Source organism: Haliotis cracherodii, unplaced genomic scaffold (genome assembly GCF_022045235.1).
Source record: "Haliotis cracherodii isolate W230 unplaced genomic scaffold, xgHalCrac1.p SCAF_4, whole genome shotgun sequence".
In the NCBI taxonomy this organism is placed as follows: Eukaryota; Metazoa; Mollusca; class Gastropoda; order Lepetellida; family Haliotidae; genus Haliotis; species Haliotis cracherodii.
Window position 1 is genome coordinate 36830575 of NW_027266297.1, and position 14556 is coordinate 36845130.

Below are 14556 nucleotides of genomic sequence, written 5' to 3' on the forward strand. Positions count from 1 at the left end.
TTCAGTTGTCTTGGCAAGGATTGCTTCACATTACTTTCTTACTCAGATCTATTCTACACTCGGAATGATGCAGCTATTGATCAAGGTGTTGTCCGAGGTCTGCTGCAGCAAGGCGGGGACAGAAATGCAAGCAATGCAAGGGAAGTATGAGATGAGCTGGCTGATTATGTTATGACAGAAGATCAAGTTGACTGGCAGTGGGATATGGCTATATAAACATGTGATGGATGAAGTAACTCATGTGAAATGTAAATGGGATGTAAGCCAAGTGATCTTCGAAGGGCATGTCAATAATCATATGATGTCAGTGAAGCGAGAATCCAGATTTTCCAGCCACTTCATAGGCTTCTGACTCCTACTACGAATGTAAAGAAACCATTGGATTACCATCGCATTGCACACTTTGTCTTTAATTAATCTCATCAAAATCAGACCTTAGTTCTCGCTACCGCTAAACAAAGATCTGAAGACATCCCATTAGGGGTCACGTCAGAACGACCTTTCATCCGACCAATCAGAGCGTCGCTTACCAGATTATGAAAGTGACAGTCAGAATGTGATTTCTAATCATGCAACCTCGAAAACTTTAACATGGGGTATTCCGAACGATAGTTACGGGTTTGACGACTAAATCCTTACAATCTAGACCATCCATTAGCCATTCCAGAACGGGTTTTTTTGTTCAGGTTTCAAATTTGTAATCGAGAATTTGTCAAAATATGTTTCGAAGCGTAGTCGCCAATTTGAAATTAGTGCCGTAAAGCACAAGAAAGCTGCCTTCTGATTGGTCATTCCATTGGTTGGTCAAAGTTTGCGAAAGGTCGCTCTGACATGACCCGTACTGGGTTGTCCTCAGATTTTTGTTTAGCGGTAGCGAGAACTAAGATATGATTTTAATGAGATTGGTCTTTAATTTTTCTGTATTTCATTTGCTGCTCTCAAATATGTCCCTGAATAGATGTCAAGGTAGATCAGGATAATTGTGCACTACTTCTTCTTGGTGGTCCTTCAATAGTTGCTGAAATTCTGAGTCACTCGAAACACTTAGCGTAAGACCTTTCTGTGAAATTGTCTGGCTTATTGTTTTCTTCAAACGCTCCATTTCAGACAGAATGGAATTACGACTGCTTTTCATCAGTTCATATTTCTGGATGACTTCCATCTTTGACATGTTCTTGTGGGTAGTATGAGTAAATGAAGTTAGGTTAGGAGTTTTCGGGGAGAGGCTCTCTCTTCTGGCATTAGCTCGGAGTGTGGCTCTGTATCGGCAACAAGGACCACATCTCTCTCTCCGTGAAATCAGAAACTGACACCTCAATGAACGGATTGTAGAACTATACGCGATTCCATCTATGTTGGCACCAAAGTCTCCTTCTCTGTATGCAGATATAGTTGAAGTAGATCCTTTACACATGCCTGCACTGAATGGAATCAAGTGAGCAAACCTGTCCTCGTAATTCCCCAAACAAACATGGTATGTAGACAGTTTTGACAAAAGTTGCTTAACATCTCTTACAGTTGAGAAGTATTTTGGCAAACCAATCCACAATTCATGATCATGACCAATATCATGTCGATGAGCATAAACTGTTGCTTCATAAGATGGCTTAATGACCACTGAAAGTTGAACCGCTGCAACATCACCATCATAACACTGCACCAAGTTCACTTCCTCTCGCTTGTTTCTCAAAATGGTAAATTCGCCAAGCTCATCAGCATGCTTGAATAGTTCCCTTTTCAATGATAAGTACAGTTGATACTTTCGGTACTGCAGTATGGCATCAACAAAATTATCCAAGTCATTATCAGGATGATACTTGTGTACTCTGTCAAGAATGACAAAGAATTCATTGGCCGAGCAACCATCCGAATCCATCGCTTCTCCCATGTAGGGTATGTCAATGGCTTCATCACAGATGTCAATGAAGAAGGATTTCCATGCTTTATCCCACAGCACATCTCTTGAACTGAAAAAAGAAATAGACATTAGTATTCTCCCATGTAGGGTATGTCAATGGCTTCATCACAGATGTCAATGAAGAAGGATTTCCATGCTTTATCCCACAGCACATCTCTTGAACTGAAAAAAGAAATAGACATTAGTATTTTTTTTAAAAACAGAGTGAAGGTTGCCCCAAAAAATTAATAGTTGGTTATTATAAAGGCTCTTTCATACAGAATTGACCCGTGAAGATCAGGAGTAGAATAGGTCTTCAGCAACCCATGCTTGCCATAAAAGGCAACTATGCTTGTCGTAAGAGGCGACTAACGGGATCGGATGTCAGACTCGCTGACTTGGTTGATGCATGTCATTGATCCCAATTGCACGGAATGATGCTCATGATATTAGTCACCGGATTGTCTGGTCCAGACTCGATTATTTACAGAACGCTGTCATATAGCTGAGTTAAACAACAAACTAACCAAACAAAATCATACAAAAGTCCACCTGCTAAAACTCACGATGGAATTGTACTGAATAGTATCACATAAAACATTCTTTAGATAAGGAAAGTTACAATTTTCATTCTTGTCAATAATTCATGTGCTTTGATATTTATCAATTATTTATTTTAGGTACTCAGTGTCTGCTCTGGCTTAAATTTACTTGGGGTCACTTGGACCCCTTCATTTTAAAATTAGGGGTCCCAAACAATGGAGGGGTCCAATTTGTAGCATTATAATATATCATAAACAACAGAACACAGTGGTTGTGAAAAATCAGAAACCTTTTCGCAACTGCAAAATATCAACAAACAGGCAAAGTGAGAGAAAGGTTCACATCAGGGCACATCCTGCTCTCATGACCAAGAGGTTTACATTAACATGATTAAGGGACAAACAATTTCCTAAAATGGAAATTTGATATTAATGAATATCAAAATTAATTAATACAAAATTATCCATGTTAATGTCTAATTTAGTAAATGAAAAGGCAGTACATGGTTTATCAGCCGTTGGTAAGAGGTCATTGGGACAGACATTTGTGAAGGTTTTTATCTGGATCTACCAATGATTTGAAGTTTGTCGATTCAGTCCAGTTCAATGGCTGTTCTGATGCTACTCTACTGAGTAGTGAGTTCATGTCGTAACTGTGACAATTACAATGAGTCATGACATAATTGGCATATCAAACATTTGTTTGTAAGAGTGTGTTCAGGATCCAGCATTTCCTTGATAAATCTAGTCAACATATTTCAGGGGCTTTAAATGTTTTAACATGTCAGTTACACTGATAACTGTTCTGACAAAATGTGTTTTGCATTTCTTAATGTAACTCACCAAAGATTGAGTTATAAACAGCTGGATAAGTCTGTTGTAGAATAACTAAATATTCAAAGATAAAAACAACGCTAACATTCAAGTGTTCACATTATACTTTATCATATACAGTATCGTGGTATCGGTAAATCTCATGATTCACACACCCTGTCGACTGTTTACTTATGCAAATCTTAGCACAATAGATTTCATCGCATGATCGAACACAGGACTCGTTGCGCTATGTCATGGTTACTTGAAAGTATAAACATGTTAACTTTTTTATGATAGTTTCTGGGACGTTTTTAAAGTGAAATTATCCCCACCTCCATTCCAAATTGATTAGAAAAGAACCCATTTGTTCAGACGAAGTCCCTTGACCCAACCTCGGTTTTATGCATACAGATTGTGCAAAATACAAAACAGGAAGTGATGTAAACCATATAATTCACACAGCCTTGGTGCAGTAAGAATCGCTAATGACAGGTACTGTGTTTACCGAACTAGGCAAAGAAAAGGAGCTTCGGTCAATCCTAATTTTATTTAAGAGTTAAGCAAAGAACAACACAAATTTTAGCATATGCCATATTTAATAACTTTGTAAGCATGCGCCATTACGATCTGTTATAAATTAACTACTGCGATAATATAGCGTACCACCCAACACGGTCACTTGATCACACGGATCACTGTTACCACGTTCTGAAGTATACCCTTGATGTGCCTGGCTATTTTTAGTTGGACACGAGGTCGTGGTGCTTTCGGCCAATCAACAAGCTAAACGAATTACGAACGTATCCGAGCGGCTTAATATGCTGCACCTGATTGGCTGAAGCAAACCTACGGACCAAAGCGAACATTAAAAAATGCAAAACCGAAAAGATATCGGTCAAGAGTACTACTGACCGGTTTGGGCATTTGTCGTAAGAAGGGAGAGGATAATGTAACTGGTTTGATTTAGCAAACGGAAGTGTTAATCAACATGTTTCGTCGTCTTGTTTGGCAATAAATACCTTTACGCAAAGATGTACGCCTTTGATTTAAAATAACAGTGGCCATTTGATATGAAATTCCGAAATTAATAATGATCCAGTCACTGCGTCCAGTAGACTCACACGTTATGCAGGTGCATTCGAACTCATATTTGTGCGTCCAAGACGCAAAAACATGCTCTTCAGCCAACACTGGGTACTTTGATATATAAAAATCTGTATTGATACATAACCAACATACCATTACTCCCGACATATCATTAATCGTGATACTCAGTGATATCCCTACTTTGGTGTGCAACATTAGTTGAAAGAACTGTATGACTTACCTGTAATCGTCAAGCACGGTTGATTGAACTGATGAATAGCTGTGGTCAAGTAGAAAGGATGAGCTAACAACACCTTGTTGTCTCGGACCTCTCTTGGAGTAGCCTTTCCGACGACTACCAATACAAGTCTTCTTTTTTCTTGGCATCTACAAAACAAATGATAATTTCAAACTCAACTATATCTTAGATACAAAGAAAACAAATGAAACTATATACATGATATATGGAATATTTTTGAATATTGTAATAAAATACAAATTAAATAAAGACTATATCTAAATAAAAATATAATTGCTGTCCAAATATTTAAAGTTTTCTTCAGCTGATTTGGTTAAAGAGACTCATTAAAGTGAAAAAAGTAACCATATTCGACATAATAAGCGCCCTGTTCTAATAAGCGCCCACAGTGATATTTGCTAATATAATGGCTAGTGAACATTCCCAATTGGCACCCATTCCGATTGATCAATGTACACTAAGACTTTGTTTTCGCGTATAATAATAATGGGAAATTAAATTCTGGAAAAATATATCTGTCGTACATAAACATTTCAGCCTGTCAGCATACACCACGAAATTTATCTTTCAACTGTTTTTTTTTTCACCAAAATAATTTTCCATAAATATCCACCTATTTCTGATTTTGAGAGCGCCCTGGGTGCTTATTACGTTGAATACGGTAATAGTTTTAAAGGGGCACTGATCTAACGCAATTCCCCGGGACTGGTTGTTGCCTTTGTTATTGTGTTTTCCCAGTGAGTACCCGGATGTATAGCAGAAATCTAGACTAGTTCGCGACCTCTGCTGCGCCATTCGTAAGCGCATTAGTCACTTTTATGGGTAGTAATAAGGGCGTATGGTCACATTGATCAACAAAATGAAATACAGTTTTCGAGATAATAAGGAAATGTTGGTATCTTTGTGGGTAGCATCGGTAATCGTGACGAAGTTTTGATAATTCGCTGGCTTGGTAATTTTGCGATTTTCGTTTACACTATTTTCACTTGCAACACAAAGTAAATATTTCACCCGAGCATTGCTTTTTTTATAGTGTGTATATTTTTTTACTGTCAATTGTGTAACAAATTTATTAAACGTCTAAATATTCAGTTATTTTACAAAGTGACTGAAAAACATTTCCATCTGTAATATTATGATAACGAATTCCAAACATTTTGATGTTTAATGTCATCACCAAGAGACTGAAAATGTTACGTTGAAAAGTACATTTCTATGTTGTTTGGCTTCTAATCCTACATAATAATCTGTTGTGATGTTTGTAGGCCCTTTTGATCGTCTTTATCAATCTGGACAGATTTTTTAGTCAAAATGATTGAAATATTTACACATTTTATAAATTGCCTGAGGGAATCACATTTTACAAATTGACGGTAATATATACACGCTTACAAAGGAAAAGACCTGTGAAAACTACGCCTATCGCGCATTGAAGAATTTCCCAACCAAGACGAATCGGTTCAAATGAAGGAAAACAAAATGCAAATATCATAATTACAACCTACCAAATTTATGTGTATAAATTTTAGGCAGCTTCCTTGTTCGAAGAATGTATCCGTGAATATCCACACAAAGGAACAATATCCCACTCGTCTGCAGCTGTACAAAGAAACTTATTCGATGTCACGTGTCTCAGTAACAATCAAATATTTTAAAATATATGTACTTGGATTGTTTCAGGTGTTTTAAGTAGGTGTCAAGTCTCAATGGTCGGCTGAGAAAGCCCACGTGACAACTATTTTCATAACGTCCACGGTTCCTAGTGATAGATAACAATGATCAATCAATCAACGTATTATCAGTTAACCCTTTGAACAAAGTATGTTGTTTTTACATCGGCACTTCACGCCATGATATGAGTGTATTCCCTTTGTTTTAGTAAACCTAGACATGTAAACACTCACTCTTGACATATCCACTGTGCAAGATAACAGGGATTAATCAATCAACGTATTTTCGGTTAATCCTTTGATGACTAGGATCGATCCGTTGATTTACCAAAAAAAGTAAATCAACTGATCATTCATCTCTTGCTGGGCTGCCACGTGCATATTACATAACACACATTTCACCTCACTTCAAACCTGGATTTAGACTGAATAATTACCCCAGACACAATAAATGCCAAATGGGCACCTACGTCAGGTAATCTAAGTGGTGCTACCACTAATTGTACCTGTAATAAATTCATTAACTGAGCATCAAGTGAATGACGACAAATACACAAGTGTAGGGTTATACGAGAAAAAGTGGATGACAACAAGGGAGTAGTAATCGTATTATCGACGCAAGCCGAAATCCGAAAATGCTTTAACTGCATTGATACTTTTTTTAGTATTAAACTATAACCATCTGGGGTATTTCCAAATGACGACATCCTATGAGCTCCGCTGTTCTTTTTTGTCTGTTTGTTTAGGCTGAAGAAATTAATTAACATGCGCCCTTTGTCGAAATCTTTATAGATCACAGTTAACCAATCAGTGTTTATGCAAAAATGCGTAAAACAAATATTGCCTCCAGCCTCCAAGTTTATTTAGCTGTCCTTGCAGACGGTAGCCCAGTCTCTGGTCACGCTCAGTTGCGTTGCGTATCATCCGGGTACTCACGGGGGAAAAAACAATAACAAAGGCAACAACCAGTCCGGGGAATTGCGTTAGATCAGTGCCCCTTTAAATGTTAGACTTACAATGAAATGGCTGAACAAATCGTCAAAAAGTTAATGTGGATCTTAAAAAAATATTCTGATATTATACAAAATAGAGAAATGGAATGTAGAATGTTTTAAAAAATACATTCGGACCAAAATCACAGACAAAAGGCATGTCATATCGTCTACTTCAGGGTACACTAAACTGTGAATATACATGATCTATGACAAAAATATGGGTTAGTGCCGAAAGTCATAAAAAAATATATTACCGATCGTAGCAAAATATGTGTGGTACCATGCAAAAGAGGAAATCGTGACGAGTTTAAACATAAATATTTCAGTACCGCTTATAGGAAAACATTAGTCTGAAAGCATGCGAAAATAAAGTGTTGTGGTGTAATTATTTCGGGAAAAGTCAGATTTAGTACCATTTCTGTAGTCAAAATCAGAAATAACGCGACTGCCACAGATTTATTAATACCACCAAACCATTTTCTGGTTTATCTGCTTTGCGCACAACTTGGTAAACAAGGACTTTTATTGGTATTTAGTGGCCGTTAATGAAAATCAAAATCTGCACTTTTCCCGATTATTACATGTTCGCCATTTTGCTCACACGAACAACAAGAAGGCGCGACCATTTCATCGAATGAAATAACAACGATATGCTTGAGTGCATCAACAAATCACAGTCATAATGTTGACAATGTAACGAAAAGCGTGAGCATAAAAATATATTTTGAAATCCTACCTTTGTATTGGAAATAAGGCGACTGCGATGACAGCAGTGAACACACGTTTTCGCTCGCTTCCGGACAGGCTGCGCGGTACAAGCCGTGGCGCTGATGATTTCGCGCATTCGCGGGAAGGCCGTAGTGTCAAAAGGTCTCTGCCCTTGAATGACAAATTATCACAGGAACTCGTTATTGGTCAGTAAATAACAATATATACCCCCTATATATTAGGGGTATATATTTTTATATACTGACCAATAACGAGTACACATATAGGGGGTATATTTTTCAGTTATCGGTCAGTAAATAACAATATATACTCCCTATATATAGGGGGTATATATTGTTATTTACTGACCTATCGGTTATCGGTCAGTAAATAACAATATATACCCCCTATTTAGGGGGTATATATTGTTATTTACTGACCTATAACGAGTACACATATAGGGGGTATATATTTTTATTTACTGACCAATAACGAGTTCCTGTGCAAATTATTCATTGCGATAATGCATTTAGAAATTATGTACGAGTATACAGTCTGAGAATATAAGTCTTTCCACAAGTTCATTTTGCCATGCGAATCCATATTATTGTTATGTAACACAACTAATTTTTACAGCGCAGTTTTTCATTCTATTTTCACCGAAATTGACAAGTTTATATATACATTATCTATGGAAGAATTACATAATTTCTATATTTTGACCTTTGAAAATGTTCACAAATAAAATATTTATGTAACTTTTAACTAATCAATTAGACTGAAGCTTGATCTCTGAATTATTTTGCATTCATGTTTATTTTCATGAAAAGTAGTAAATCATTTAGTATGAAAGGAGCATTGAAGAACTTTCGGATTGATATTGAATCTAGACTTGCCAAACTTAAAGATGTGTGAATCGGGCCGCGAGACAGACTGCTAATAAATGAAAAGACAAAATTACTTACTGAACATGCAAGGTAAGTATTTGACAATAAAATTGCTTAGCCTCATTCTCAAAATGATACTCATTATTAGAGTTTGAATTGATTTGAGTTCTTGTCTTCTTCTCAGGTTTTCTACTCTCGTTATTCCCAAACCAACTTGCTGTCTAAACAGTAAATCAGGATCACTTCAAAGGTTAATATTTTTCCTGTTTTTGTTGTTGTTTTTTTTATCAATTAAGCTCAAGGTTTTGTACATAAGACTTTCGTCTCTTCAATATGTTTCCTGCACTCTCAAGATGGCAAGAGGTCTGCAAACACAGAAAATGCAGTCTGTATTGTAGATCACAGTCTGTATTGTACATCAAAGAAAATCAAACTCAATCAATTTTGATCTATTTGTTAAACCGGCATTGTAAAAAATATAAGTTTGGCTTAAATACTCTGGCCCATATTTCAGGTCAGAGTTTTGTTTTGTCCAGGCAAAATTATAATTTTCTACTTGACATGCATCATTTGAATATCCACTAATATTATACGTAGATATACAAATGAATAAGTATTTACAAATTAGTCACTCGGAAAACACTAACTTCTTGACTGCAATCACTGTCAATGGAGTCTGTGGTGCACTCAGTGTCAGTGTCAGCATTAGTGATGGGTGCTGCTCTGCAGGAAACATCTTCCCGAGGCAAGGGAGTTTACTGACTGTAATTACAAAAGTCCAGTTTCCACCCTTGCCGAACTAGGCTGGAATTTCTGGGCTCGATCGTAGCAGTAGTAAGCACCTGTAGTTAGTACGAGTTATGTCCCTTCTATGTCCCTCCTATTAACCAATCAGATTCCACCTCTCATATCACTTGCATTTGTTTCAAACAAAATGGCGGCACCCAGTCAAGACGATCTGACCGATAATCAAGATCTGTATTGTAATAAACGGGTCTTACTTCGCGAAGTGCTTCAAATCACACGAGCACCTTGATTAAAAACATGAAATGGTTATGAAAATATCTGATGAGGGTATACATGCATTGCAAATTCTGCAATCGACCGAAATCTTCACGGCAGTTTACGAAACGGATGTTGATTTCGTTACGCGATTTTGATTGAACTATGCATAGACTTGTTAGTCCAGCAAAAGTAAAACTCCTTAATTCCAGTCTCGTTCGTCAAGGGTGGAACTGGTCTTTCACTTAAGCTCCTGGCCAGGCAATTGGAGAGTTCCAGGATTAGATCTTGTCGTTCAAGCCTTGCGGGTGGATAGTTTTCCAATAAAAAATCCATTTAACATGTTAAAGTATAGTGGATCGGCGTCAAGCCGTGCTCTGGTCTGACTCAGTGTCCGTCTTTAGCTGTAGTTATGATTGGATAGTGTAGGTCTCTGGTTGAGTGTCCCATAAAATTTAAGTGTTTGGTGACAGGTTTTTCCCTTTGGTGGTTGATATCGGCAAAGTGTTCTTGAGTCTTATGCAGAAGTGTCGTTTCGTTTCGTTTCTCCTACGTATTGTTTCACACATTTGGAGCAGTTTAGTAAATAGATTATGTTTCTACTTTTACAGGTGAAATGCATTTGGCATTTGTATATTTTGCCTGTTATATGGCTACTGTATGTGTTAACGGACTTTATATTCATGCAGATTTTACGTGATTGTGAAATTTGTAATCTAGGATGGGAACAGTTCGGTCACTGATTTGTGGTTTGAGTGGTGGGTATGTAATTGTTCCTTTCACGAGGATGTCTCTAAGTGTGTGGTTCTTTGTATATGCTGTGATGTGTGGGACTCGGAACGTGTCTGTGCAGGTATCTGACCGCTTCAGTAGGTGCCAAGAGTTTTTTTCTTAGGGCATCCTCTTCTAAGATAATACTTGACTAGATTGTTACTGTGGAGTTTTTCTTCTAGTTCTCCCATGGATATGTTCTCCCATGGATATCCCATGGATATGCTATCTATTTGTTAAACCGGCATTGTAAAAAATATAAGTTTGGCTTAAATACTCTGGCCCATATTTCAGGTCAGAGTTTTGTTTTGTCCAGGCAAAATTATAATTTTCTACTTGACATGCATCATTTGAATATCCACTAATATTATACGTAGATATACAAATGAATAAGTATTTACAAATTAGTCACTCGGAAAACACTAACTTCTTGACTGCAATCACTGTCAATGGAGTCTGTGGTGCACTCAGTGTCAGTGTCAGCATTAGTGATGGGTGCTGCTCTGCAGGAAACATCTTCCCGAGGCAAGGGAGTTTACTGACTGTAATTACAAAAGTCCAGTTTCCACCCTTGCCGAACTAGGCTGGAATTTCTGGGCTCGATCGTAGCAGTAGTAAGCACCTGTAGTTAGTACGAGTTATGTCCCTTCTATGTCCCTCCTATTAACCAATCAGATTCCACCTCTCATATCACTTGCATTTGTTTCAAACAAAATGGCGGCACCCAGTCAAGACGATCTGACCGATAATCAAGATCTGTATTGTAATAAAAAAGTCTTACTTCGCGAAGTGCTTCAAATCACACGAGCACCTTGATTAAAAACATGAAATGGTTATGAAAATATCTGATGAGGGTATACATGCATTGCAAATTCTGCAATCGACCGAAATCTTCACGGCAGTTTACGAAACGGATGTTGATTTCGTTACGCGATTTTGATTGAACTATGCATAGACTTGTTAGTCCAGCAAAAGTAAAACTCCTTAATTCCAGTCTCGTTCGTCAAGGGTGGAACTGGTCTTTCACTTAAGCTCCTGGCCAGGCAATTGGAGAGTTCCAGGATTAGATCTTGTCGTTCAAGCCTTGCGGGTGGATAGTTTTCCAATAAAAAATCCATTTAACATGTTAAAGTATAGTGGATCGGCGTCAAGCCGTGCTCTGGTCTGACTCAGTGTCCGTCTTTAGCTGTAGTTATGATTGGATAGTGTAGGTCTCTGGTTGAGTGTCCCATAAAATTTAAGTGTTTGGTGACAGGTTTTTCCCTTTGGTGGTTGATATCGGCAAAGTGTTCTTGAGTCTTATGCAGAAGTGTCGTTTCGTTTCGTTTCTCCTACGTATTGTTTCACACATTTGGAGCAGTTTAGTAAATAGATTATGTTTCTACTTTTACAGGTGAAATGCATTTGGCATTTGTATATTTTGCCTGTTATATGGCTACTGTATGTGTTAACGGACTTTATATTCATGCAGATTTTACGTGATTGTGAAATTTGTAATCTAGGATGGGAACAGTTCGGTCACTGATTTGTGGTTTGAGTGGTGGGTATGTAATTGTTCCTTTCACGAGGATGTCTCTAAGTGTGTGGTTCTTTGTATATGCTGTGATGTGTGGGACTCGGAACGTGTCTGTGCAGGTATCTGACCGCTTCAGTAGGTGCCAAGAGTTTTTTTCTTAGGGCATCCTCTTCTAAGATAATACTTGACTAGATTGTTACTGTGGAGTTTTTCTTCTAGTTCTCCCATGGATATGTTAGCGTAGGATGGGGCTAGTTTAGTTCCATTGACTGTGCCTCCTATTTGTACAAAGTGTTCATTGTTAGAAATGAAGTTGTGTTTTACGTAGGACGTCGTAGTAAAGATAGTAAACTAGTGGGGCTGATAGACCAGTTTGGTTTGAATCGTCTAATAGCCTGGGCTACCGAACGATGGCCTTCTCTTCTTGGTTTATTGGTGTAAAGGAATGTGACGTCCATTGTGACAAGGATGATGTAGCTTTTTGATGGGAGGTTGAAGTAGCCTAGGGTCTTGATAAAGTGGGTGATGTCCCTGATGTGGCTGTGATAACTTTTAACGAACTCTTTTATGTGTTCATCAATGAAGCTGCTAATCAGTTCAGTGGTGGTGCCATTTCCGCTTATGATGGGGCGGCTTGGCACTTTCCCAGGTGTTAGGCTTTTATGGATTTTGGGCAGGAGGTAGAACCGACCTGGTTTGGGTTCTTGCGTAACAGTCCATTGAATATTTTATATGTGATTTCTTCTTTGGTGATTTTGGTTTTGGTTTGTTGTTTAACGCCGCACTCAGCAATATTCCAGCTATATGACGGCGGTCTGTAAATAATCGAGTCTGGACCAGACAATTCAGTGATTGACAACATGAGCATCGATCCACGCAAGTGGGACCGATGACATGCATCAAACCAAGTCACCGAGCCTGACCACCCGATCCCGTCTCCTTTTGTGAAGATCTTGGTGAGAAGTTGTGTGATTTTATCTTCTTTGGTGAAGATCTTGGTGAGAAGTTGTGTGATTTTGTTATCAAAATCCATGGTTGGATCATAGTTTGTTTGTTTCTTAAATTAGCGTCACTGAGTTGACGTGTAGCCTCTGTTATGTAATCAGTGGTGTTGACAATAACAACTGCTGATCCTTTTTCAGCTTTCTTGATCACAATTTCAGAGTTATTTTGAGATTATTGATGGCTGTTCTTTGTGCACGAGAAAGGTTATTGCCATCTTCTCGGGGCAAGAGAGTTAACTGACTATAAAAGTCCAGTTTCCACTCTTGCTTAACCAGGCTGGTATTATAGAGTTACATTTGGGCTGGACTAACGAGCCTGTGCATAGTCCAATCAAAATCGCGCAACGAAATCAAAATCCTGTTCATAAACAATGATGCAGATTTTGGTCGATTACAGGATTTGCAAAGCATCGCCTAATCGTTGTCAACGCATATATTTCAAATCTTTTCATGTTTTTAATCAAGGTGCTCACGTGATTTGATGCACTTCGTGAAGTGAGACCCGTTTTATCACCATATAGATCTTGATTATCAATCAGATTGTCTTGACTGGGCGCCGCAATTTTGTTTGAAGCCAATGCAACTGATACGAGATGTGGAATCTGATTGGTCCATAAGAGAGGCACAGAAGGGACATAACTCATAATAGCCACTGGTGGCGCTATGATCGAGCCGAGGAACTCCAGCCTAGTTCGTTAACTCACTTGCCTCCTGATGTATACTATATCATTATTATATAAATAAAGGAACTACACAACCCTCCAAACTTCATCAAAACACCAGCCTTTGTATGGTTACCTTCACTATTTATTCAAATAAATCAAAGCTCAGAAACAGAAAACCATATGCACCATAAATATATCATAATTTGTAGCCTTGGTGCAAAATTTCAAGGCATATAATAATACCGGTAGCATAACTTTCACCAGATGAAATCGATGACGTTTTGCTGAGGTGCTGGTTTTAGCCTGCATACAGGCAATACTGCCTTGTGAAAATGGCATTAATTTTTTTCAATGAAATAACTGAAATGAAACTCACATGGTCACTTCCAAACACAAATAATTATGAAATGTTAAAACAAGTTTTCATTAGAAATTAGCCTCTACTTCAATTTACTCACCAACTATGATTGGGAGGTGCAACTAAACTTACAGTGAAAACATCATATGCTTTGAACTTATAAGTACCTTTACTCAAATTAACTCAATGTCAAGCTGAAACTGTATTTAAGAGGCTTTAAAATCAGATCACAACTATTCACAATGGCCTTTCAATTTGTTGCATGCGAGAAGAATGTCAGAAAAATCAACATGCTGTATCATATGACAACTATGTGTGACCAGTGGAGCCATCGTGTTTGTGGTACCAGACTTTCTGTCGCCCGTTAAAGAGAAATTTGC

The 14556-nt window shown here is 37.9% G+C and overlaps 1 protein-coding gene across 1 annotated transcript; it reads right to left on the minus strand.

The window, feature by feature from the left end:
* Positions 1 to 917: 917 nt before the first annotated feature.
* Positions 918 to 10851, minus strand: LOC139479402 (uncharacterized). The gene is made up of 4 exons (XM_071262254.1): positions 10797 to 10851; positions 8002 to 8144; positions 4583 to 4728; positions 918 to 1967 (listed from the first exon to the last, which is right to left on the minus strand). Exons 1-4 carry the CDS (start codon positions 10849 to 10851, stop codon positions 962 to 964), a joined length of 1350 nt encoding a protein of 449 aa, XP_071118355.1. The 3' UTR covers positions 918 to 961.
* Positions 10852 to 14556: the final 3705 nt, after the last annotated feature.

Bases quoted from the DNA above. Each gene is read 5' to 3' on its own strand.
- LOC139479402 (XM_071262254.1), bottom strand. From the start codon at position 10,851: ATGGGATATCCATGGGAGAACATATCCATGGGAGAACTAGAAGAAAAA. The intron at 8,145-10,796 runs GTAACAATCTAG...TTGTCATTCAAG, and splicing joins ACTAGAAGAAAAACTCCACA to GGCAGAGACCTTTTGACACT. The intron at 4,729-8,001 runs GTAGGATTTCAA...TTTGTTTTGTAG, and splicing joins GCCTTATTTCCAATACAAAG to ATGCCAAGAAAAAAGAAGAC.